This window comes from Stegodyphus dumicola, chromosome X2 (assembly GCF_044657685.1).
Source record: "Stegodyphus dumicola isolate Sdum_Otavi_A_Nest chromosome X2, ASM4465768v1".
NCBI classification, from domain to species: domain Eukaryota; kingdom Metazoa; phylum Arthropoda; class Arachnida; order Araneae; family Eresidae; genus Stegodyphus; species Stegodyphus dumicola.
This window is the reverse complement of record NC_140781.1, coordinates 116,579,640-116,607,265: the sequence shown is the minus strand read 5'-3', so window position 1 is coordinate 116,607,265 and position 27,626 is coordinate 116,579,640. Positions and strand designations below refer to the sequence as shown.

The window sequence follows — 27,626 nt, the reverse complement described above, 5'->3', positions numbered from 1 at the left end:
TATGCAACCAAAAATTCATTTTCAGTTTATTCAAAATTTCCTTCTTGTTCGTTCACGAGAAATCTCGCGAATATAGATGGTATAATATTCAAAATTCTGTACTTTTTGCAGGATGTTATCTAGTGCTAGTAGCAATAAGCAATAAACAATGAAAACGAAATATTCTGTGAGCAACTACAACGCTGATAACAGTATTTATTAAGGTTTGATAAAGCTGAATGAGCACTATTTTATAAAAATACAGTTTAAGAATTTTAATTAAGGAGAAATTACAGTAAACAAACATATTAACCAATGTATTAAAATAATGTATGAAGACTGATAATATCTCACGCGACCTTTTTTCTTACTAGCTAAAGCGTAATAATCATTACTCTAGAGATTTTATTACTAAACGTTACACTTATTTTTGATTTTAACACTCAAGCACTGATATTTATCGTAATCACAAAAATACATGTGATATCTTATCGATTGTTATTTTTAATAGTTAATATTACTGTATACATCGATTACTATATATATAACTTACAAAAGGAAAAAAAATTCTTTTTCAAAGTCAAAGAGGTTTCCAAAAATTTGCAAAGAGAATTCCCAAAACGTTTCAAAATAGAAATAATTAGGTAACGAATGTGAAAATTTTTAAACCCCGTTTCCTCCTCTTTATGCAAATGTGAGCAAATAAATAATAAACAAAAATTCTTAATCACAGATTATCTACTTAAGAAGATGGGAAGGAACAATACCTCGGACATGAAGACTTCGTTCATGTTTCAAGGCGGAAAGGGTAATCAAATCGCTGCGAAATCACAGAGCATCCGACTCTTACGGCACACTTACGAACTATTAAGCCGACAAGAACAATCTCATGGAATTTCACACCTGACTATACTGGCAGCTCCTCCCAATGACAACAACAACAGGTAAACAAATACACCGCTTCCTCCTCTATTTGTCCAACAAAATCTTTTCGTTTCATCCCACCTTGCCAGATCCGACCAATCCCGTCCATGGCCAAGAATAAAAAACGGGGATCGTCCATATACCATAAAAATGTGCATCAAATTCGATTTAGTCTCTGCAGATGAGTCTTCCTGAGGGAGATGAGCACTGGACTGCAACGTGGGAACGGACCGAGCCACGCTGCCGCTCACACCGTGAGAACAAAGAGAAGGATCGAGCCGAGGCTAACTCAACCCGGCAGTGTAATACGAAGATCCATCCATATAGAGAGATGCTTAATTGGTGCTCATAAAAAAAGAGCATGAAGAGTGGAACCGCTTTTATTTTCTTTGAAATTTTTCCTGCGATTGTTTTTACGGTGCGTGTGTGCGCACGGGGTGTTGATTTAACGCGCGGATTACGTAATAAGTAGCATGCGGGGTTTCTTTATTGTTTTCCTCTCCTCCCAGTCGATTCAAAGAACATCACGACTCATTGAATGGAAAATAAACAAACGGGGTTGTAAAAGTAAACTAATTGTTTCCCTTAATACTAGGTCTAAGTCAGGCCGCATACTTAGATATGTTAAAGGTATATCTAGCTGTTTTTTTGAGTTAATCGTTATTATGGGAACATAAGATCTTGAAGCACTTTGACAGTATCAAGATGCAACCCGACAATGATGATGCTTTGCATTTCATGATGCATATAACGCATTCAAACCAAACGTTTCGAGAAATTTCTACATATTTTAGTCTATATCATATACACTGTTTGAATAATTATAAATTTTAGGGCTATATAACTTATATATATTTATAAATAGAATAAACAGAGATACATATTTCGGTAAACATTACTGTTTTTGCCAAAAAATACCCTCTTCTAAATTAAGTTTGAATTGATTGTGGTTTCTATGCATGTTAAAAACAAAACTTCTCATGTAGCTAGCATATATTATGTATTATTAAACACATCGTATGCCATTAATAATAATTTTTATGCATAATACTCTCAATTACTAAGAAAAATAAGCAAATTTTTAACTAGATTGAAACCTATCCTAGTGCTCATTTTCAGCCGAAATTTCATGAATGTGTTTTAATCAGACCAACTGAAGTGCAAAGTTAATATATGCGTTGAGTAAATTTTAATTATAAATGCATGGAAGTACATGTTTCTACAAAAACGTATTAATTCCATATAATTATTCAGCCACTGCACAGTGTAGAGTAAAACACAAAAATAAGAATTTTTCAAAAAACTTGATTTGAATATTATCTAATATTTTATGAGAAACGAAGTTCCGAAATTGAAGTATATATTTTTTATTACTAGAATGCAATAAACAATGAAAACGAATAAGCAATAAACAATGAAAACGAAATATTCTGTGAGCAACTACAACGCTGATAACAGTATTTATTAAGGATTGATAAAGCTGAATGAGCACTATTTTATAAAAATACAGTTTAAGAATTTTAATTAAGGAGAAATTACAGTAAACAAACATATTAACCAATGTATTAAAATAATGTATGAAGACTGATAATATCTCACGCGACCTTTTTTCTTACTAGCTAAAGCGTAATAATCATTACTCTAGAGATTTTATTACTAAACGTTACACTTATTTCTGATTTTAACACTCAAGCACTGATATTTATCGTAATCACAAAAATACATGTGATATCTTATCGATTGTTATTTTTAATAGTTAATATTACTGTATACATCGATTACTATATATATAACTTACAAAAGGAAAAAAAAAATTCTTTTTCAAAGAGGTTTCCAAAAATTTGCAAAGAGAATCCCCAAAACGTTTCAAAATAGAAATAATTAGGTAACGAATGTGAAAATTTTTAAACCCCGTTTCCTCCTCTTTATGCAAATGTGAGCAAATAAATAATAATAGCTACTACTACGAGAATGCTACTAGTAAAGATACTTTTCTACTAAAATGCTTTAAATCAGAAAGCTCCATTTAAAATAAAAATCAATTCAGACGCATGTTCTATAAATACAACACAGAGTACTCCCTCAGTATAACACTACTGTTTGTAAAGAATTAAAAAAATCACATTTTAACCCTCTGCGGTCGTATGTCTACTCTCAGCCACCATAGCTTTTTACTCTTCCAGACGTATGTCTGGTTGTCAACCACCATAGCAAAGAACAATATTGATCTTATATTATATACTATGTCGACAAGCTTCAAAACCTTCCATATTATGTATTACTGTTCGTTGAATGAAAATTAATTCCTACCAGCATGATACCTATGTATAAATAATGCGACCACAAAGGGCTTACTGTATATATATATATACATATACATATGTATATATATACAATATATATATACATATGAACTTGCCAGTTTAAAGGTGAAAAAAAAATTTTTTTTCCAACTTCACTTTATATTTAAATAAATCAGTTTATACTCACAAACATATTTTGTTGATAATTGGAGTCATATTTAATTACACTCCTTTTCATTTACACTTATTTTTAGTAAGTTACTGAAAAAATTAAGAAGTTAAAAAAAAAAAAAAAAAAAAAAACACTGAGGGGGTGTGGCATTTAAAGGACTGTCAAATTTTTAAAAGCCTTTTTGTACAATTTACTATCGTCAGATCATTTCAAGATTTCTCTTCAGTATAGCAAAGTGTTAAAAAATTTTATCAACTTTGCACTATTAAAATTTTTTGATCATTAAATAGATAAGTGAAAGTTCACTTACCTTCTAAATAGGGCTGCCCTGAACTGCCTGCTTTTCCTTCTTCTCGGTATCTGTCTCTATGATGAACTTCGATTTACTGCGCAACACAGCTATAAACTTTTTAAGAAATTTTAATTCATATGAAAGATATCTACAAAATATTTACAAGTTATAATGATTACAAGCATAATTTATACGGAGACGGTCTATCTTTATACATCTGTTAGACGCGTCAGCCGTTCAACTGACTACTTTTAGTCTCTTTCGCCAGAGGGCGTTCGTGGAAGTAAAGTTCTAGTAAGCAAACGCGACACAAAGTATAAGGTTTTTCTCCCACCTTCTTAGCATGCCTTCTTAGCATGCCTAGTGGTCAGCACGCTCGACGCGAATTCGAGAGGTCCTTGGTTCGAGTCCCAGCGAGGGTTGTGTTACAGTGGCATCCGAACAGGGGCTAAAAGAGTGGTGGATGATGATTCTCCATCACCGAGATTTGGCGATTGGGTCCCTTAATCCTCAGTCGCCCTTTAAAAGGGGACGTATATAAGGCGTTTCTCCCGCCTTCTTAGCATGTCTTTGTGGCGCAGTGGTCAGCACACTCGACGCATATTCGAGAGGACCGTGGTTCGAGTCCTGGCGAAGGTGTTGCTCATTTTTTATGTCTCCTGCTTTAAATAACTTATTGTCTCTACAGTGGCACCCGAACTAAAAGGTGGTGAATGATGATTCTTCACCACCAGGATTTGGTGATTGGGTCCCCTAAAACCCCAGTCGTCCTTTAAAAGGGGGGTATATAAGGTAGTTCTTCCGCCCTTTTTAGCATTCCATCGTGGGTCAGCACACTCGACGCGAATTCGAGAGGTCCGTGGTTCAAGTCCCGGCTAGAGCATTCCTCATTTTTCATATATCCTGCTTCGAAATAACCTAATGTCTCTGCAAGGATATTAAGGTGTTTTTCCAGCAAAAAATATATTATATAATGCTACTTACATTATGGATATGTAATCAAAATCATTTTGTGTGTGGCTTATGAAATTGTGTTTTTTCAGCTGATTTCATATATATATATTTTTTTGTAAAATTAGATAGCCAACAAGACTTGAGTCTCATTTTAGTAATATAAACAGTTTTATTCACGGCTCTATCAGCCTGAAAGAAACGGTCTCTCCTACTTCGGTCTGCCTTCCACATCACTGTCATTGTCAATTTTTTAAAAATTAAAATTTCTCTGAAAATAACCTGAATTTTCTTTAAGCCCAAAAGGTCGTTATCCCGATTGAACTATTAGTCTCGAAACGGGATTTGGCGGCTTATCACTTTTCAAATGGTTGCCAAGAAATGCTATCGTTTAGAATTACTTTTAAAGAAATTAAATAATGAAGAATCTGCATGAATGTATGCATGTTTCTCACACTGTGAAAAAAAACGACCCAGGGCCATCAAACTCTGAAAAACGTAGTCCTCCACCCAAACAAACGCACCTGGAAACCTGAATTTTGAATTTCTAATTTTACATTTCCTATTTTGTAAAAGTGAATAAGTTTTTAACAAACTCAACAATTTGAAACCGCGCAGTGACTACACTGTACGGATTAAAATATTATTATCTCCAGAGCGCGAGACTGTATATCGAAAATTCTAAAGATATGTTCTTTTTAAATATTTTGTGATTCTGCTATTCAACTGAATTTCATGTGGGGTAAGTGCGAAGAACGCGATATTTAATTAATAAATTAAACATATAAAACATTAATAATATAAAGAAAAAATATAATTTTTACAAGTCATTACTAAAAAAACTATGCATTGATGTTATAAACTGAGAAAAGACTGAAAAAAAAAATAGAAAATGTATGACAACACAACACATCATTGGGAATTCTAAACACATTCTGCTTTTAAAACTGTTGCAGTTTTGCCGTTGAATTTTATATGCGTAAGTGCGAAGAAAATGATGCTTAACAATAAAGCTGAAAAGACAAAAAGAAATGGGTTAGCAGGAGTGCGTGCAGCAGCCAGACTGGTAGACTGCGAGCTCAGCGAAAGCGTAGAAAAGCCTTAAACAAACCCTTTTGGGCAACAGTTAAAATCCAAGTCTTTTCACATTTTTTTAAATATTCTTTGAAGCAACGAAAATTTTAAAATAAATGAATAAATTAAAAAATATTAATTTTTTTATGGAAATTCCCATTTAAGCAATAATAATTACATGGCATTAGAAAAGAGCGACAAAGGAAGAGGATAACTGTATTCTGCAAATTGGAATTTTATGCCAGCCATCTCTGATTTAAGAAATGTTAGATGCATATGAATTATATAAAATTAATCGTCGTAGCTTTTATTTATTTATTTATTTATTACGGAATCGCATTATTCATATGCAATATAAGGAAACAGCCACGTATTTTCCGAAGTCGGAGCCATTATGTAACGTGGGAGTACTGTATGGATATGAACAGTGGTATTCAACCTTTCTTGCTCCATGCAACCCTTTTCCCCATTTCTAGACGATCATTTCCCTCTTCTTTTCCAAAACTCGAAAATTTGTATTATCTACATTTATTTATATTTAGACTATTTTCTTATGTGTTATATAAATTAAAAAAGAAAAGTGTAGAAAATGCTGATAAATACCAAAACTTGAATAAAAGTAGCTTTCTTAAATTCATAAACTAAATACGTAATAAGTGAAGAAAAGGCTGACCTCATTCCACCCCTAAAAATATGAAATTCCACCCTAGTTGAGAATTCCTAGGTTATAAGTGTACACTTACACATAATACATTTAATTTTACGAACGTAGCTAAATTTGCATACATTGCTAAACTCCAAAATACGATATAAAGACGAATAGCCTTCAATAGCTGAAAATGTTATTACTGTAATAACATGAAAGGAAAAGGCGTTGCAACAATAATCGATTATGGGAAAGCAAGAGGCCTCAGCCTTCGCGGAGAATTTTTTAAGGAAGCTGGCATGTTTTAATTTTTACACATGAGGAAAATTACGAATTACCTTTTCGGTGAACAATCTTAAGCAATTATAATGTGTCAAACGCTTGATACACTGGGAATCGATAGCGGATCAGTGTTTAATAGTTATTTTCGGCACCTAGTGGGCGATGTTAATATTTAGCCTTAATAATTCTTTTGCAGGGAAATCAAATAATATTCGAAGCAGTACTTAATTTCTTACCAAGTTGCTGGTTTCAAATATTTTTTATAGGATATCTTGCGTAATATTTCTATAATGTCCTTAAATTTAAAAATGTGAAACAAATCTGATGAGTTGTTACTTTGTGAATTTCTAAAATTTAATTTGATTTTTAAAGAAAGAGCAAAAATATTTACATTTTTGTTATTTTTATCATATTAATTGATAGTATTTATGTCATCTTGCCAAGACCTTCTGTCAAAATTTTTTATTTTTCTTATGAAGTTCTTGTTTCGCCTCTCGAAAACATGCATTCATTTCCTTCGTAATTAATTCCTTCGTTAATTCTTTTTTTTTTTTTTTTTTTTTTTTGGTAGACTAAATATGTTGAGTTAATCCTTTGATAAAGTAAAGCATTCAGAGCTACCTGCATTAAGAAAAATGTTTCCTAAGGAATCTGCCTCGATTTACAATGCACATGGGAAAACTTCATACAGTCAGCTTTGATGAATCCTCGAGAGTAAGGCCAGGAATGATCTACCAATTTTTAATTATCTTGTTCCTCAATCGCCTGTCAACATAAAGTGAAGAGACGGATGCACACTTAATTAATTAGATAATTTAATTTTTTTAATTAACACCTTATTTCTTGCTTTTAATCTTTCCTGTACTTTGAATCTTTCCTATTTCGTCTACTCCATCAGAATATAAAGGAAGTGAGCTTAAATAACGAGCGAGCACCTAAGTTTCGGATAGAGAGTTGGCAGCCTCAGGCTGACGCGCTGAAATTCTTTTGTTTCTGCCTGCCTTGAGCACTGTGCAAAGAATTTGCGAGTTTGTCATTTATCAAAATTACGTCAGCAGTCCCGGGAGTAGGCAAGTTAGGTTTGTAAGGAATTTTCATCCTTGTTATCGCGTACCTTTGTGGTGTAAAAAAGAAGCACGTCCTGCTAGCAATCAAGACTTCCGAAATTCGAATCCCGAGGAGGGTATGTCCCATTTTTCGTGTTTTCTACTTCGAAGACCTAACAGACTCTATAGGCTGTTAGGTTTTAAAATTAAATTTTGACTTATAATTAAATTCCGGCTTTGACTTCTAATTCTGTCCACCCGGCAAGATGCGGAAGCTAATTACGTTAACACTTTAATTCTTGTAACTTCGAACTGAAATGAAAGTAAATATTTTAGTTTGGCTTATTCTATTGTTACTTCCATAACAATATATTAGACAGCAAACTGAACGAATTTTGAAAGTAAAGATGAGACTAGAAGTTCGTCTGGCAGTCTAAGAAGGTTAAACTAGTGTTTAGATTAAAGCAAACTGAGTTTAGCACTATACAAACTTCCTTGCAAGGAATTATAATATTAACTATTTGGAATGATCAAAGCTAACTACACTATGTTTTCTGCAGTAGGGCAATGAAATTCCAATTAACCAAATTAAAGTTTGTAAAGTTAGCTATCCCGGTTGATTGAAATGGTGAATCAAACTGAGACTGAAAGTGCAAATCCGACAACCAGTCATTTCCAGTGCTGCTTAGTGAACATTCTCTTTTTCATTTTATCTTTATCCGAAAGAAAATATGTGTTTCATAATATGAACAAAGGTTCATATTTTATTTATGTGCAAAAAGAGAGAACTGTGAAATTTCTGTACCTAGAAGTCTGCACATGTGACATTTATATGCTCGGTACATTAGCTCACCAATTTATGAGTGCAATTAAAAATCTCGTAAATTTCAGTATGTTATTCTAGGAGGAATAGCATTTTGCAGTAATGCAATTAATATAAAAATATTGCATGTTTTTATAAGCATTTTTGTCATAATTCATTTTTTCTTTCTTCTAACGAAGCAAAATCATCAATAATTTTCTCAACTTCGGAATTCTAAATTACGGCTCTTGCTGGATACAAATTTTGGCCACCTCTGATATATGCTGCTAAGGCGGAAGAGCTATCTAAAATAGGTACCCCAAGCTACAGTAAGTGCACTGAAAAGCATAAGATGGATATTTTCTCCTTTTCCGCTTGACGAATTCCTGGAATATTATATTGGACGTATACTATTGAATAAAGCAGCACAACACGACTACTTCGCTCCAGGTTACAGAAAAAGATTGCACAAATTTTAATTTCATCGAATGATCGATAAGATACCACACTTAAATTTTAAATAAAACTTTGCATGTGAAATCTCTATCTTTAAGATCCTTTTCTTGCTGAGTTCCTTTTTTTTTTTTTTTTTTTTTTTACCTTTTGTAGAATACATTCTCTTGCAATAATTTTTAAAATTTGAATACTAGAAGTAATGGAATTACACTTTATGTGTGTATTCATGCGTATTCTATTACAGGGGCTCGCTAATGTTCTTTATCTTGTTGCTCGTTACTAGTACTAAGTTGTATACAATTACAATAAAAGAAATCAGAATTCTGCAAACTGCCTATCGGAAAACCTTCTGTAATGTAGATACAGTATATATATATTGTTATGAAATGTACAGGCGCGGTGAGATGGCTTCACCGCAAAGCAGTTTTAGAGTTGCCATAAAATGTCAAAGGGAAGGCAGGGTCCCCACATTTGGCGAGAAATCACCCGTTTAGCGATATTTGGCGACAAAATTGGCGATATACTATGGACGGATGGAGAACCTTCTGGAACGAATTCCTACCGGTATAGCCCAGAATGTTCTCGAACACAAGGCAAAAGCTATATAAACCTTGCTCGTGCGCAGTCAGTGTGTGTGCCTCGTCTAGCGAGCTGATAGTCATTGAGAGTGTGTCTCGTCTACTAAGATAGTTAGTATCGAGGTGGTGTCTCGTCTAGCGAGTCAATCCCTGCGGAATCTATCAAGTGGGTCGTCGAGTGCGCCGAAAGAGTCTCGTAGTGTATCGCGCTTAGCGCATCGTCGAGAGAGCGTGTTGAGCTCTGGGAATGACTGAACCGAAGAGTCGGGAGCTGTGCTCTGTGTGTCGTCGAGGGCATCGCAAGTTGTAGCGTGGAGAGTCTCGAGAGTACGTGGAGTTCCGAGAACGACCGAGCAGAGTCGAGAGCTGTACTCTGGTGCTCTGCAGTGAAGCTGTCTCCGCTGTTATTGCCTGACAGTGTGAAGGCTGTATCACTGATTGTTCCAGCGTGTTTATTGTAGATCTTTGACGACTGTAAAAGTGTTTTGGAACTGCCCTGATTAATACTGGACAATGAAGTGTGTTTCGATACTTCATCAAGAGTCGTCGTTATTCACTCCAAATCTACACGAACCCCGTACGAACGTGAAGTGAAGGAAGAAAATAACGTAACAAGTGGTGTCATATATATATATATATACGCAAAATTATTTTTCATACATAAGTGATAGATTTTTTTTTTCATTACACAAATCAAGTTTATTTTTATAAGATTTTAAAATTACGCGATACGATGCCTATTTTATTTTTTTTTTGGAATTGCTCGTTGTTTATGTATGTGCGTGTACATGCCTTTCGTTCTTGAACTGTGACAGCTGTCATTGGATAATAGTTGAACAACCATCATTATTATCACTAGTAATAGCTGGACAACTATAAAAAATTATTGGAATGAACCTTGAAACTTTATTAGAGCATGCAAGAAAAATGAATTCCTAAGCTCAACATTGCTTTCTATCTCTCTGAACGATAAACGAGACAATTTCGTTTCAACAGAAAAATGTCTTGAAGTGAAAAGGAAAATCTGTAGGCATCAATATTGAAATTTTTAGATAATAAAAAGTGAATATAGATAAATATCCATTTTTAAAAATTATTTATAATAAAGATATTTGAATTTATAAATTGCATTTTATTTGTTGAAAAGCAGGAAAGAAAAAAAAAAAAAAAAAAAAAAAGAGTTTTTTAGAACCTTACTAGCATTTTTCGTATTGCATTCTTTTTCAGTTAGTCCGATTTCAAATAGTATGGGATAATGGCGGACCCGGTTAGCCAGACTGTGCAAAGTATTTCTGTATCTGTTTTAAGTGAATTTGTGCGAAAGATTTTTGTTTTCAGTTTAAGTTTAAATTACAATTTATTTTTCATCAGTGTCAAATCCATATTAATTTATTTCAACCATTGTTGGATAATTTCCTACTTAAAATAGTATAGCAAAATTTTAAGTAGGAAAACGCTTTTTAATTAAACGCTTTTTTCTTTCATTTTACTTTCTAATTATAATTTATTTCAAACATGGTTAAATTCATATGAATTTTATTTAACCGTTGTTCGGCTGCTTTATCGAAGAAAGAAGTGCTGTCCATTAATACTAGCATACTAATACTAGCTTAGCAAGTTATCGCCAAATGTGCAACCAAACTAAGGAAATCCGATATTCGGGGACAGTTGTGGATAAATGGGAGATGAATAACTTAGAAAAGAGGAAAATTGCCCAAAGTTGTTGGGTATCCTGGTACTTGCACCTGGATTTTCGGCTCGAAGTGCACTATTTCCTTTTTTGGCTCAAATTCTCCCGGATGAGAGTAGACATCATTAAAGAGCAATGCTATTCTGTACGAAATATGTTAAAGTTTTCAGATAAATTGTCTCTCTTATGGAAAAATTTTGCACCTTTACCCTTGAAACATCCTGCTGTCTCTCTTAATATCTAATACCTCTGGGTAGGTCAAACACTTTTAACACAAGATTTACAAGAGCCGTCATTCTGATGGATTCCGACTTCATGGGCAAAATTACAAAAACAATTATTTTTATAGTTTTCAAAGTTTTGCTGATAATTACCGATGTAATGAGAGAAATATACACCCAAATTTATTTTCCCTTCAGCCCTTTAATTTCAGAGCTATGTATGATGTTTACCTATCCCTACGAATACCCATCAAAATAACGGGTAAGTTAGTTTCATAAGTTAGTTTCATAATTAATCGTAATAAACCGGTTTTTTTATGAAACTATTTTTCTGGTGACAAATGTAAAAGTAGTTAGAACGCAAATTCTAAATAAAAATCATAATTCAGCGAACCTCATAACTCCAAACCCTATATCAACGCACCGCGGTTCGCAAGAGCAAGGTATGTGCCACGTGTGATTATCTGTCGATAGTACGTGTATAAAGCATAAACATAAAGCGTATGCCGTCGCTGAGTTTCAGCCAGTGTTTCAAGACATTAGAAAAAGTTTCAATTGGTGCGAGTAAAGACGATTGAAAAGAAAGTATTAGATTATTAAAAGTTTTAGCAATATCATTATAGAATTAGAAGAAAGAACTAGTTGTACTTACTTATTCTGACGAAATACCGTTCTTTAGTCCTCAATTAAGATTCCTTAGTCATAAAGTAATTCAATACGAGTTACTAGTCATCAAGTAATTCAATAAGAGATACTACAAATTCGTCAAATTGACGGTTATCGGTAGTTCTAGTGTTAAGATTCTAAGTGTTTTTAAATTAAATTAATCGTTTTTTTCCCTTAAGAAAATAAGTGTTTTACTAATTGACTGTAAATATAGGTATATAAAAATGCCTATAAACATAGTGCTAAGAAAGGGCACTATCTACTTTGAGGAGCATTAAGTTTAGAGCAAACAAAGGTCTGCCTGTAAGCGGTTTTTGTCGATTTCTATTCGGAGTCTTGGCTGAAGGTCTGCCGATCACCTGTGCGGAAACTGCTGCTGTGCGCCTCTCGGCAACAGGATTTCGTTTTCGAGGAGTAGCGAAAAACATCTGTTACATGTAGATTTCAAATAGCTGGCAAGAAATTTTAGTGAGCCTCACTGTTTATATTAAATGAAATGTCACACCATTTAAAAAATAAATTGTAAATATTATAAATAGAGGTTTAATCATTGGTATCTGAGTTACGTAATCAAATAATTACATTTTTATTTTAATCGATCACTTTTAATGGTCCATCCCAAGTCTAGATAAAATTTAGCTGATATTCACACTGTTCTCTTGAATTTAAATTATAGCCGCAGTTGAATTAGCCAAAGAAGTTATCAGTGTAAGGATTAATTTACTTTGGTTAGGATTTATTAGTGAAAGACATAAAGTAGGCATTCCCTGCAGCATGAATAGCTAACTACCTAATTGTTTCATGTAATTTGGTTCACTGGTCTGCTTGCGTTTAAAAAGGTTGCGTATAGTGGCTGCAGTTTTATATTATTGTCTACTCTCGTTAAAGGAAATTCAAATATAAGAAATTTTCGACTGTAGAAAGTGAAAATTTTAGTTAACTTAGTCTTAAAATAAAAAGCAATTTTAGGTTTAGAAGACATAATAAAGTTGAAATCAAATTTCGTCTATAAGAAAGTTGTAATTTGTCCACCGAAAAATCCTTTATAAGAATTACGCTACCAAAAGCGTCCGTACTTCTAAGGATCGATGACGCATATGAAGGAATCATTCAAAAATATGTGAACATGCTTATCCTAAACAACAGAACCTGAATTTCGCATGTTCAAAAACAATTGTCTGGCTATCTCCGCGTGATAAAATATGTGTACTAAATACTTCCATATAACCTCAAACCCTATTTATATAAAAGAATATAGATTAGCCTTATTAAAGCTATAAATTCGCAAGTGATCTGTAGCACATGATTCATGAAAACCAATGGAAAGAAACTGCACGCATTCAGTGATGAAAGAAAGCTTAATGTTGGTGACCCAGAGTTTGACACCTTTATTAGCTCGAAGTCAGGTCAGAATACAATATGAATTACAACTTCAGTTCGGAGGAGGTTTAGCGATGCTATTCGGGGCATCGGTTTTGGCTCAACTAAGAATTTAGTGCTTGTAAAGTAGGAAATGAATTCGGAGAAATGTCAAGAAATTCTCGAAGTTAGACTCAGGGCAAAAGCATGTGGATCGATCTGAATTTTCCAGCAAGACAATGCTTCTTCTGCTGCAAACTGAGTAAAGTTTTTCAGTAGTCGTGTAATGGTATGGCCATCACGTAGATCCATCACCCAGCTCCGAATCTTACAGCTAAAGAAAATCTTTGGGGAGCGATATGACTTGAATGGTATACTCTCAAGACAACCAGTTTACTTCTTTAAAAGAAATACAACTTGCTTTTTGAGATTTTTGGCAAAAATTGGACTCAGTATTGTTACATAATTTTATCAGATTTCTTTCAAATAGAGTGTTTAATACTACTTATCAGAATGATGAAATTACATGCCTAGGAAGATTATCAGAAATATCAGTTTTCAATTATTTATGAATGTCTGACAATTGTCGCCTCGCATCTCTTTTTGGCCTATTTTCTTCGCTTCCATGTTATCTATCTATATCATATAAATTATTTACGCTAAAATTATATTCAAGCAAATTTTGATATCCAGTAAATAGAATTTCCAAAGAGCTAGACAAAATTTGAAGCGTACATTATATTATTTAAAATATTATATATATATATATATAAAATACCCAATCACAAAACACGAATTTTTCAGGAATCTCTCTATATACTAAAACAACGTTCACTTTATCCATATGGACTTAACACTTATATACATAGTCATAGAGATACTTCTAAAAAGTCTATTTTCAGCCAATTTAAGCTCTACAGCAACAAAACGCAGAGAGGAAAAAGAGGAAGCAAAATAAAAAATAATGCGAGATTTTTATCCACTTTGGATACACTTGCATTGAAAAAACAATTGAAATGTTTTTTTGACTCAGACAACTTTTCCCAAGAAACTTCTCAACTGGTTACACTCCTGTACTAATAAATTCCTTATCAAACTAAAAAAATTCATTTAAGAAAGCTACGACGACATACAAATCATTAAAGACATGATTCTCGATTTTAGTCTTTTCAGACTCTCTAATAGTCTCACTCAACGCAAAATTTATTTTAAAGTCAATTTTCTGCATCCGCAGTTTGACAATTTTCATTTCTCAAGAATCATCAGAGATTGTAAAGATTACTTCCCCGCAGTTGACACAATACCAATGGTTGCATTTAAATATCAAAGGACCTTAAGCAACTTGCTCACTAACCCACCATGAAATAGATGAAACAGCAGTATGACATTGTAAGACACCAATTTACAACAATTACGTAGATTCTCATCACCAGCACATAATTACTGGCAACCTGAATATCATACAAAACCATCAACTAAAAACACTAAGGAGTTATGGTACAAAATTTAGACCAGTCAGAAACATGACTAAAAATTACTGTTACAAGACTTTCGAAAACAACATCAACGAATTTATAGTTAAAGCAAGCTATCAACTGAATTTACCCATAGATACCTTCTTGAAATGGAAAGCTAAAATTCTTCAACGCATATCCACCGAAATCAGTCACCTCAAGTTTAAAAGTACACTAAATTGGTCGCAACTTACATCAGATATTAAAAAATTAAAACAGCTTTTTACTATTACAAAAATAGATATAGCAACTAATAACTTTAGCATTATATGAAAACAATTCTACTCAGAAATTATTCATAAAGAACTTCTCAACGCAACTACTTATCAATTAGCCAACCTTACAGAAACATCTATAATAAACAGGATTAAAACTTTTCATAAGAAACTCAATATTACTTTCAATGCAAACTGCAACAGATTTACTAAACTTAATGCGATTCCCAAATTCCATAAAACACCATTAAAATTCAGATTTATAGCTAATGGAACTAATAATTACAAGAAAAATGTAGACTATTATTTTTCAATTCAACTTAATGAAATCTGTAAATTTATTTTCAATGATTGTAACACTAATCATAACTGTTGCTGGATCATCCATAATAACATTCCTGTCATTAATACCATTCAAACAATTAACATCCTAAACATTAACTACTATGACTTTGAAAACTTATATACCTCACTTCCTCTAGAAGAAATCTATACCAGTCTACTTGATCTGCCTAAACTCTTCCCTGATATGCTCAGTATCATGACTCTTGACAAATGGAAAACCTACCTAAAATGCACACTTTTTCATAACTACATCAAGTTTCAAAATCAACTTTTTAAGCAAGTCAGAGGATTGCCAATGGGCTTACATTCCAGCTCCTCGATCTGTAATATCTTTTTATTTGTCAAAGAATTTAACTTCCAAAAAAAAAAAAAAAAATCTACAACCACAAGAGTTAAATTACTACAAACACACCTACAGATATATTGATGACCTTATTACAATTAATAATTTTGGTAAAATTGAACACTCCGAGATTTATCCGAATTGTCTTACACTAAATAAAATTAATAATTCACAAAATAGCATAGACTTTCTAGATTTTCAAATCATTAACTACAAAAAAAATTTACTTTTTGACAAAACAAGAAACTTCAATTTCAATACTAACAAATTAATAAAGTGGAACTCCAACATATCCAAAAAAGTAATTAACAATACTATAATTAATCAAATACAACGAATTAAAATTATATGCACAAATACAATAGATTTACAACGCGAAATTTTGCTCCTTATTAAAATTCTCAAAAATAATCTAATACCCATTCAATTTATCAACCATTGCCTTAAAAGAGCAGGCGTTAAATACTCACTCTAAATCATTTAACTGATAGGGATATGATAATTTGTTCCTAAACCTGAGAAGGCGGTATAAGTTGGATGACTATCAGTTGAAGGATTTGTATATAGTGTAATTACTCAGTTGTATATATTATAAAAAGCTAATTGTCTTCAGACTTATGCTGTTACTAAAAAAATGGGCCTATTTCATGACTTTAGTCTGTCTAATAGCTCTTGGACAGTGAAAATTCCTTTTTTCGTTTCTTAAATTCTTAATCATTGCGACACGACAATTAGCCAGAAATTAATTAATTTCCATTCACTAGTATTTTCAAAAAAATCTTAACAGACAGTTTCACTCAAATAAGAACTCCACATACTACATCCCTCAAGAATTCCGAGTCCCACCCACTACCATAAATTACTTCACCCAAGTCTTACCGACTGATATTATTCAAAGCCCCCACTGCCGCTAAGAATTTTCGGACACCCTACACTTATGAGTCAGACACGAAGAGAACAACTCCCCACTAGAAAGAATGTAAGTTACTTAATACCTTTTCTGGCCTTTATGTCTTCATGTACATTCACTGTTCTTATTATATATTATTTTTATATTATTTTTGATTTGTTTTTACAAAGTTTGCATTATTTATCTTATTTTGTAATCTTCTGTGTTTATTTCAACTTTACTTTGAATTCTATTTCATAATGACAATTTCCAATGTTTAATTTTTACAAATAATATACAACTCAAATGCATAAACATGAAGGTGTCGGGGACGGTTACTCTAGTTATTTCGGATTTCTCTGCAGAAATTGCTTTTTACTCCAAATTGAATTGACTAAAATGCTTCATAAGAATAAGTTCTTTGAGTATCAGCATTGGTTCGTAATCCCTTCTATTCTCGGAAATATTTGGCCTGACTAGAATTGCCGGTTTGGCTTTACCTTATAACTCGAGTAAAGACGAAACACCTTCGTATTTACGTGTTTTTATTAATTATTGTTCATTGAACGGGAGTTGGTTTGTTGCCCTTGAAAAGTTAACTAATTTCCGATTAATGACAATGATTACATGTTTTTAATTTTTCCTTTTACAATTGAAATTTTGTTCTTCATGATGATTTAACTCCAGTCCCCGTTAAAACATTATTAACATTTTGCTTTCAAATTACTTCAAAACATCTTTCAAAATATAACTTACCAGTATGGATTCACTCTTTTAAAATAATTCTACTTTAATTAAACTAGGAGATAATATAATCAATTAATCAATATTGTTTAGGAAATATATATATATATATATATGCGTAATTTTGCCTCTTACAGTTTCTAAATAGCTACCCCATGCCATCAGTGTTTGGGAAAGGACATGAAAATCATCTTCTGAATGCAGATTTTACATTAAATTGGATGGACTATTTGTTATGTTTGATTATGAGCCGCCCAGATGGTATAGTTGTTAGGGGAGTCGACTGCAATACCGAATGACCCGGGTTCGAACCCAGAAGAAGGTATAGTTGTAACTGTGGCCGCCTATTTGGTGCCTCCACAATAAAATGACCGCCAATTCCGGCCTTAGGAGTGGCCAATGTCGAAAAAAGAACAAAATAGTGCCCGCCGTTCGAGAGAAAAATGTTTAATTATGATAAAGCTCACAAGGGCTATCTCTTTAAATGAAAAGATGCTTTTGTGGAGGACTTTGTACGGGAAACTTATTCGTATTCGCGCTACATATAAGGAATTCCCATACATCCTCTAAAACTCTCATGCCGTTCGCCAATATTTGAAGCCGGGTTGGACTACCAATATTCAGTTCACACACACAGGTTTCACAGTTCAGTAATTTTTTTGCCCAGTGCATTAAAATCATTAGCTGTAATTGTATAAAAAAGGCTTTTATTTCTTTAAAAAAAAAAGCAGCAAAAGAAAGTTGATTTATGAAAATTTAAATGACTGATTTTTTTTTTTTTTTTTGCTGTGCTGTTTTCGCTAAGCGACGCTTTAAACATGATTTTACACTGTATTTTTACAGCGTTTGAAATGAAAAAAAAATCAATCCGAAATGTGTATCGAATTTATTGAATGCATAGGCTGTTTACAATATAAGATAATTTACTCAAATATCTCTATTACTGTCTCCTCCCTATTGATTTTTATTTTCATTTTTATTATTTTGATTCACGTATTTATTTTGCATAAGACAATTGCTTTTTCCCTCATAACAAGAATCACGTTTTCTTATAGTAAAAAATATTGAAAACTAAAAAATTTGAGATCTACTAACTTTAGAGGACATCTCAGTTCTCAGAGCTGATTTTCGCCATTAAATAAATAACTACCTTTTTCAGTAATAAAAGAAAATATAGAATAGTTATGGATTAATTGCCCTGATAAATATTTATGGAAGTAGAGAGAAAAGAAGATGCAATATATTAATATTCCTACAGTAGAGTCTGCACAACAAGAAATTAGAAATTTTTTAATAAAACTAAAGCCGATGTGATATTCTAGATTATACATACCTGCGAAATAATGCTACACAGCCTTGTCATGAAAAGTATCGGAATTGCAAAATAGCAAAAACTATTTAGTTTATAATGGCTTTGTATATAAAATTTAGAAGCAAATGTTTTAGAATACTCCCAGAAATTAAGACACAATAACACGCCGAATAAATATTAATTCAGAAAGTTTATAATCCTTAAATCTTTTCATTATTATCCTTAAATCTAATTTAAAAAACTTCAAAAATATCTTGAATGTAGCATAAAAAGATTTATCAAATTCTCATTTTAGCCTATAAAAATGCAATAAAAGCAAAAGATCTTTAATATTTACTTAATTTTAATATTTTTAAATTTATTATAGTGTATCCTATTTTAATTTTTTTTAACTTGTATCAGAAGCATTCAGAATTCTAAGTAAAGAGATTTTGAATATTTTTTTCTATCTTTTCTTTCAATAAGGTAAGTTTTATGATACTAGCCACAAAAGAGATATATGGCTTAAAATTATTTTTTAAATGATTTTGAAGCAATGTCTAGACCAGGGTTTCTCAACCAGGGGGAATTTCATAGTTTCAAAGGGGGAAAGAGGTCAGCCTTTTATTTATTTGCTAAGTTTTTAGTATTAGTTTATGTATATAAAAAAGTAATTTTACTCAAGTCTTGGTATTTACCGATATTTTCTATACTCTTTTTTTGTGTAATTTATAAAACGCATTAGAAAATAATCTAAATCTAAATTAACGTATACCTGTATTTTTCATGTTTAAAAAAATTGAAGGTGATGAATTTCTAGCAATGGTGAAATGGCTGCATGGGGCAAAAGTGTAGAGAACCACTGGTCTAAACAGTATTTTCCAGCAAGATTTTGGCCCACCAGCGGCCAAGCGGTAAAGTCGCTGAACACTGGTAGTTCGGTCCGAGGTTCGAATCCCGCGAACGGGCTGGCTGCATGGGCGTTTTCGTGGTTTTCCCCATGTGTAACGTGTATACGATCCAGTTTCCCTTAGAAAGTCCTCCACGAAAGGCATCCCTCCCCTTAGGCAGATAGCCCTCGTGTGCTTTGCCATAATTAAATACACATACACACCAGCAAGATTTTTCATATTTAGTTTAAAATTCCTCATTTTTAGTGAGAAAAAGCCGAAGATTGGCAAGCATCCGCCGAAAACTTCGCAAACGTAAAAGTCGGAGAGAAAAGAAAGCATCGTCATACGAAACATTGTAGTACAAAATATCGTCATAAGGAAAACAAAGCGGGTTCAAAAACTTCGCAATTTAAAAGCATCGTCATAGGAAATATCGTGCTAAAAGTAAAGCACCTATAAATCAACGCCGATGATAATATCGCAAACAAGTGTTATCAGACAATACAAGTTTTAATTCATATTAGCAATACCAACCCAACTTTATAAAAATGATAATTATTAATCCAACTTTATAAAAGTGATAATTGTTAAAGCGTCCAGCTTTATAAATGAGATTAATTAAATAATGATCTTTATTTTTAACTACATAAGTTTAAAATTTTATAAACTATTACACGTAGAATTAATTTTCTACTCATTTTCAGTTTCCTTCTTTCTTTTTCAGTAAAATTTTATTAATTGATTCAAACAATATGAAATATATAGGTAAAAATATTCTTTACAGCTTCTTGCGTTCACAAATCATTATGCGAAGAAGCATTTAAAATTTGCAAGTCCGAAAACGCAGGCATGCAATGTTATCATCATGAGACGACTTGTAGGTGCTTTACTTGTTACCATGATATTTTTACAACGATCTTTCAAACATGTAAAATTTTTCAAACTCTTCATTTTCTACATTACGATGCTTCAGAACTGGCGATGTTTAGTTCTTGCTGCCTTTCTTCCCAGGATAATGTTGTTACGACGACGTTTCGCATTTGTCTGTTTTCCCAGCGATGTTTTCGCCGATGTCCACGAAGTTTTCGCCTGCAACCCGATGGCCAAATGAGGTAAGATCGCTGAGAAATAGGGTCTAAAACCGGATCGAGTTTAAGGTTTCTTAGAAAGGCCTTAGGCCGATAAACCCCTTATGCTTTGCCTTAATCAATGAACTATACAATCATCCAACTTAAGTAAAAAACTAACAGGAATAAATTTAGTAAGTAGTTAACATTTCAAGTACTTTTAGCAAACATATTTGCAGCTAGAACTTTCTGATTGATTGTCTGGCAACCACTTCCTGATTAATTGTCATTCGTAAAAGAGATCGATGTAAGGGTGCTTTCGTGGTTTCCTTTCAAAGTGGTAAAAGTAAATGCTAGTTTGTCTTCGAAGGAATTCCACGTTCAACCCTTATAATGTAGACAGGTAGAAATGCTTTAGTTTAACCGATTAGTTATCAGCCTAACCGTTCTTATGATGACTAAACTACGTTACTAAAGACAGTTTTGACCGCTCTTCAGTCATAGTTCTAGTCAGTGTGCGGCTACATAGAAAGTTATTTGATTAAACTTAGAAATATCGATTCCTTAAAAGATGTTCTTAGTAATTATTTTCTTGTGAATATAATATAGTGAATGGCTCAGAATTCGTCATGTAATTATATGCATTTTTTACACAGTGTTTCATTTATTAATTGAATAATTAAAAATAAAAAAAATTAGCTTTTGAATTGGGGAATTCTCGCAAGTCCTCTTCATACTGATAACTATTATTTCAGGAAAAAGGTTTTTGTAAGCTTAGTTTCCACGATACTTTTGTTTTGAAAAAATGAAATTACGAACATTAACAGTTTCCCGTTTACTAACACGGTAAACAAAAATAGTTGACAAGTTCTTAATTATGATAGTATAAATGAATGTAAAATTCAGGCGGAGGGATATTTGGTAAAATACAAGAGCGCAAAATTTTATAAAATTGTTGTAATAATAGTATTTTTGGTAAAATCCTAGTATACGGTGCAGCCTTGGCGCGATTTTGAAAATTATCGCCAACACCAAAAATGATCCAAAGAACGTCTATATATATACTATACACTATATACTATATGTGTATATACATAATATACATGTATATACATGTATAACTATATATATTCTTTGAATGACCCGTTTACTACTCATCGTATATGTCGCGTTTTTACTGCTCATCATAAAGTCGCCAAAAGTAGCCAAATCCCGTGTGCACCGAATACTAGGATTAAACCGTATTTTTAAGTATGTCATTGCAAAATGAAAACTATGCATCTATTGCGCAGAAGATTTCATGCAATGTGTTTTTCTTGTAACTCTCGTAACGCACTTGGAATCCCTGTTTTGTTGGTATGTTAAGGAAATCATCTTGAATGAATAAGATCCCTTTCTGTTTACTTTTTATTTATTTATTTATTTATTTAAGGACTAAGAGTTCTAACAAATACACAAAGCAAAAGCCCAACAGTGCCATGTTCGAACTTCCGTATGTCATAATGTTGTCATTATTGTGTTTGTTAGCTGTAATAACAATTTGAAAAGATAGGACCGCTTTTTTGTTTACTCCAGACGAGCTAATTATGTTATTCGAATATAACAAAGCACACGAGGGTTAATTCTAAAGAGAGCAGATTCATGTCTTCGTGGAGAACTTTCTAAAAGAAATTGACTCGTATTCAAGTTACACATGGGCAAAACCACGAAAATCAACCTTGCAGTCACCCTGTTTGTCCTGCATATTCACAAATCCTACAGACCATGTCTTCTACTGTTTGTTTCGATTGATTAAAACAGGAAACGTAGGGTTACAGAATCTTGTGCTTGGCAACTTTAGCTTCATAACCTTTACTATTTGTATATGAGCGTGGTGTACCGACTATTTTTTCTCGTTTTGCGATTTTGCGTTGGTTCACTATAAATGTCCGTTTCACTTTTCAAACTGTTGCTACCAAACGTTAGAGTCCTGCATTATATTTGAAGAAATTAAATAAGGAAAAATCTGCATAAATGTATGTATATTTCTCACATTGTGATAAAACAACGATACATAGAGCCATCGAATTTTGAATGACGAAATCCTATTGCGAATATGGGCATGTGGAAGCCCAAATTTGAAATTTGGAATTTGTTTTATTATCGATTTCATATTTTCTAAAACTCTGTATCGGAAATTCTAAACATATGCTCAATTTCAAGCTTTTTGCGATATTGCTTTTAAACTGAATATTACGGTTTAAATGAACGTGGTATTTAATAAATAAATGTAACTGACAAAATGTTCAAGAACGCCCCCTTTGGACGTAATTTAAAATATGAAACCTTTCAGATTCCCCCCCCTCTATTTTTGTTAATGCTAATTTTTCTTATTTTTATTTACTGATTTATACTCTTTGTAGTAGGTACCAGTAGCAAGATTATGATCCAAGATCCCGAAAAGCTTTTCAATAGAAATAGCACATAATGGAATAAAATATAATTTTAGTTATACTTACTCATAATTTAGGTAAAACGAATAGGCATCCGACGCCCTTAAATGGTTATTAAATGTTTTCATTTGGTTTATTTTTTAATATTCCTTTATTTGTATAAATTAATACGCTATGCGAATTTACACAACAGACTCTAACAGAAATGACGAAAAAGTACATATGCCATTTCCATGTAAACACTTTCTCTTGCAAAACAATTATCGTACTTTTAACAGTTTAAATTCAAACACAAATAAACTATGAATAAGATCAGTAGGTTATTTAAAATATATTCCACACAATTCTCCTTAGCTTTCATTCATAAAATAAATTATCTAATGAAACAAACGTTGCTTCTCCTCGCTTTACTGAAAGCCTACAAGGTTTGTTTGGCGTTAATTACCACGTCACTCGCCATTCCAAATATGACCGCCAAGCAGATGTTTCATCCAATGAGAAGACACCGTAGAACAAAAGGTCTCTAGGCTTTGTGAATATGCGTTTGGCCTGGGTTCGAACTCCATAGAACTACCGGTATTCACAGATCTTAACCGTTCGGCCTGTAGTTGGGTCTCAGATCAGCTTGTTATCACCATTTGAAAACAGAAAGAATTCGCCTTCATTACTAAATAAGGAATAAAAAAAAATATATGCAGAGGAATTTTACATCTATAGTTCCCCCCTCAGTTTTTTTTATTTTTCTTTAAAGCACTATTAGCTGTTATTAATCTCGAAACTCACTTTTTGTTCGTATCACCTTCCAAATTGTAGCCACCAAACGTTATCGCGATGCATTATTTGAAAAAAAAAAATTAAATGACGAAGAATCCGTATATGTGTATATGTATGTTTCTGGCACTGTGAAAAAACGACGGCAAGTTAGAGCCACCCACTTTGGTACACACCTCCACACGAAGTTCTCCACCCGTAGATAGACACCTTGAAGCCCACATTTTAAATCTTGAATCTGTGTTTGATTTATTTCAAACTCTGTAAGTAACGAATTTCCATTTAACAAACTTGACGGTTTGAAAGAGAGAAGCGGCAACATTATCCGAAACAAAACATTTTTACTTCTAGTGCTCCAGACTGTTGCCATTCGACAAAGACATTTATATTTCAATTTTAATTCACTAACTCGGCTATTTGAAAACAGTGTATTGTGACTGCCTCAAATACAATATTTATTATATTATCTCTGCACCAGCGTGTTGCTATTCGTTAAAGGATAAAGTAAAGCGTAACTTTCAGATTTATCTTTCTGTTACTGAGGAGTAAACCAAGTGATTGAAAATCCATAAAAATTAGAGGATTCTTTAATCACCTTTCGATTTTTTAGTTTCTGATCGTTCTGTTTATTTACTACCTTCTATTTTGCTTATTGTCATGAATTTATCAGTCGGAGCTGAAGCATTTCGTTTCAGGCTGCTGGCTAGTCGAAAAAACGTGCAATTATACCCTCATTAATTGATCTACTAGGCGTAAGAAAAGGTAATTCGTTATTTTCTTTACTGACAGTTTGGTAAATTATTGATTTACAATTGCAAAGATCCGATTCTAATTAGAAAGAAATGAACAGTTGGACATTATCTCATTTCTTCTACTATGTTCTTTATTCCTTGCAGGATTTATAAGAATTTTTCAGTGATCACTCGGTCACTTTCTTCATTAGTATCAGTTTTCTGGAAACTAGTTTTTAAGTAGTTTTTGTTTACTATTTAAATAATTATAATGATTGTTTTCTAAAATTTAATTACATTTCATTTTCTCTAAATAAAATGATTGCTATAAAACTGTGTTTAAATATATTCTGCTACTGCAAATTCCATACTGATTAAAAAATAAAACATATATTATTCAGAACATAAAAACCACAGTCAATAAACAATGACAAAGGAAATGCCTTTTTTTTGTGAAACTTGTTGTATTTATATAGCGAACAGCAGTTTCACAATGCATTCTAAAAATTCGTTTTCAAAAACATACAAGCCAATGTAAAAAATAATTTTTTTCTCTTTGATTATTATACACTAGTAGAACATACTTGACCAGATGGGGCAATGAAAGAACAAGTAGTGATGTTTCACGTAGTTTTTTTTTTTATACCCTGTTATTTTAAATCTCGGCATTAACATTCATATCACTACTTAACTAATGTAAAGTAGTGTAAAAAGAGCACTTACCTGGAAGTTATGAAACTTGTAAAAAGCAGCTTCAAAGCAGGAGTAGCACGGATTCATGTGCTGAATGTAAAAACAGCACCTGTGGCATGATGTCGTCTTTTGGCAGGTCGTGCGGCGTAAAGGTAACATTTCAAGATGCAGAGGATGTCTTTTTTCTAAATTAAACATTAAGAGATTTTTCCTAAAACTACGCCACGTTTGAAAAGTGCTTTTTTACTCGGAATTTTAGGACTTATCTCGGAATTTTAGGACAGAGTTTTTGCAGGAATGATAAACTGTTTATATGCTCAACGGTTGTTTGAATAAATAAAAAATATGTCTCTCATATCTATAAACTTCCAAAAAAAGTGTCATCAAGTTCTAAATTAAAAGAAATGTGATTCTAACATCAGACACCAGCATCAACAAGGCTTGACTTAACGCTTCCTGCTTATAAGATGAATTATAAGGGACGAAATGAGACATTTGAATTTCGTCTTTGTATGAGCAGATTTCTCTCTTTCCCTTAGTAATTATTTTTTTTTATTTTGAAGCAAACTTGAAAGTAGCGTTTCTGATTGGAAGTGAATATTAAATGTGGGGATAGAAATTAGGAATGAAGAAACAAAGCAGTCTCACTTCGAAAGTGAAAAAACAACGACATCTTCTCTTTTAAGCGATGGGAAATTGAAATGGGAATTAAAGTCAGTGGAAAGCAAAGTTAATAAAAAATACAGTTTGGATAGTAATTGTAAAATTTCTCTAGTGAAAGTAGGAGGGTATACCTTGACCGAGAAACACCGAAGATGAAATCGTTTCAAATTTTACGTTGGTGAAAATAATGAATTTATGGCTCCTAATTACAAATCTTGATAAACATCTTATTGTTGGTGTTTCAAACATACGGTCGCTTGCAACTTAATTTTTTCGTCGGATATTGATAAATATTTCCAATGAAAATAGCAGACTATGCTCAATGAATTATTAATTAAATCTTTATTCATTATAAAAGGAAACACACAAAAAGTCTAAAATTCCGTATTTCCTTGTTTTTAAAATCATTGGAAACAGCAGCTTTTTACATTTTACTAAGAAACATCGCTCAAAGTTGTGGACAAACTATTTTTAGAAATAAAAATAGTTTTTAATTCACGTGGTACGAAAGGTGTGTAAATATCTCCACATTGATTTCCAATAGTGTGTGGGTTGAATTGTAGAATTTATGGTAGGTTATTTTGAAGCAGCAGACATGAAAATCACCAAGTGTTAACCAAGTCTAACCACTAAGTCCTCACCTCTTCGGTAAAAGTTCATTTAATACAGTAACTGAGTTTCTACAGGGCCGAAGTCAAAGCCGTTTCAGTTGTTCCAGGAAGAATAATTCGGGGAGGAGAGCGGAATTCTATACCCATCCGGGCAGTAGAATTTAGGAGCGACAGAGATTAAACCTAGCGTCTAAAAGCCTACTGCTGGGCCTGAGTCAGTACATTCTTCAAAAAGTAGAGTTATAACTCTATATTTAATCTTCCTAAAAAAGTCTCTTGGCCTAATGGTCCTCTTACTTACTTCAGAACTGCTGGTCTTGTCTAAAATCAGGCTTAAATAAAACACAAACTAAAGTCAACAACTTTTATTCTGACTACTACTAAGTAGTTCAGAACTAAAGAAAAACGTGAGAAGGCTGATTCATTCAGATTATTTTTCACCCTAAAATCCCCTTCATCGGCGGCTAAAAAACATATTCCAGGGAGAATGGTGTAAACACCTGAGTACTCGGACCCTGGGTCCAAATTCCGTCGAAACTGATTTGAATTTCAAATTGTAAAATGGTCCGAAATAGATTCGTAATTAAGAAGACTTATCAATAAATAGCGAAATTAAAGATGTAAAAAGGTGAACGCGCTGGCGACGATGTAGATGAGAGTTCGGACACTGTTTTGAGGTATCATAGTCGAAGAGTTTTTGAGTAGAATTTATATGAGGCATTTATAAAATCAAAAGGGTCTTAACACATGATACACAAGCACGTAAAGTAAGTGGGGTAATTACAGGTCATGTTGATACAGAAAGATATACTAGGATAAAGTAATATACAAAGTTCAAAATAATAAGTACAAAATACAAAAACATGGCATCAATTGTGAGGGATTCACACATTATTGCTTAATATGGGCATTGGTCGCTTGGTATTATCCGGCGAGCAGTAATCATACTTATAAATTGATCAATGGGTAACAGTTCCTCTTTA

General features: G+C 32.7%; 2 protein-coding genes across 2 annotated transcripts in view; one reads left to right on the top strand and one right to left on the bottom strand.

Annotated features, from left to right (window-relative positions):
* LOC118188529 (recombining binding protein suppressor of hairless-like) overlaps nt 1-1,107 on the bottom strand; it is a 192,008-nt gene extending 190,901 nt beyond the window's left edge. Inside the window, exon 1 of the mRNA XM_085809823.1 lies at nt 747-1,107. Within this exon, the coding sequence (XP_085665949.1) occupies nt 747-770 (24 nt within the window). The 5' untranslated portion in view covers nt 771-1,107. The remainder of the gene's footprint in view (nt 1-746) is intronic.
* LOC146992892 (uncharacterized) overlaps nt 1-27,626 on the top strand; it is a 68,627-nt gene that overhangs the window by 20,990 nt on the left and 20,011 nt on the right. The gene's annotated exons all lie outside the window — the stretch shown is intronic.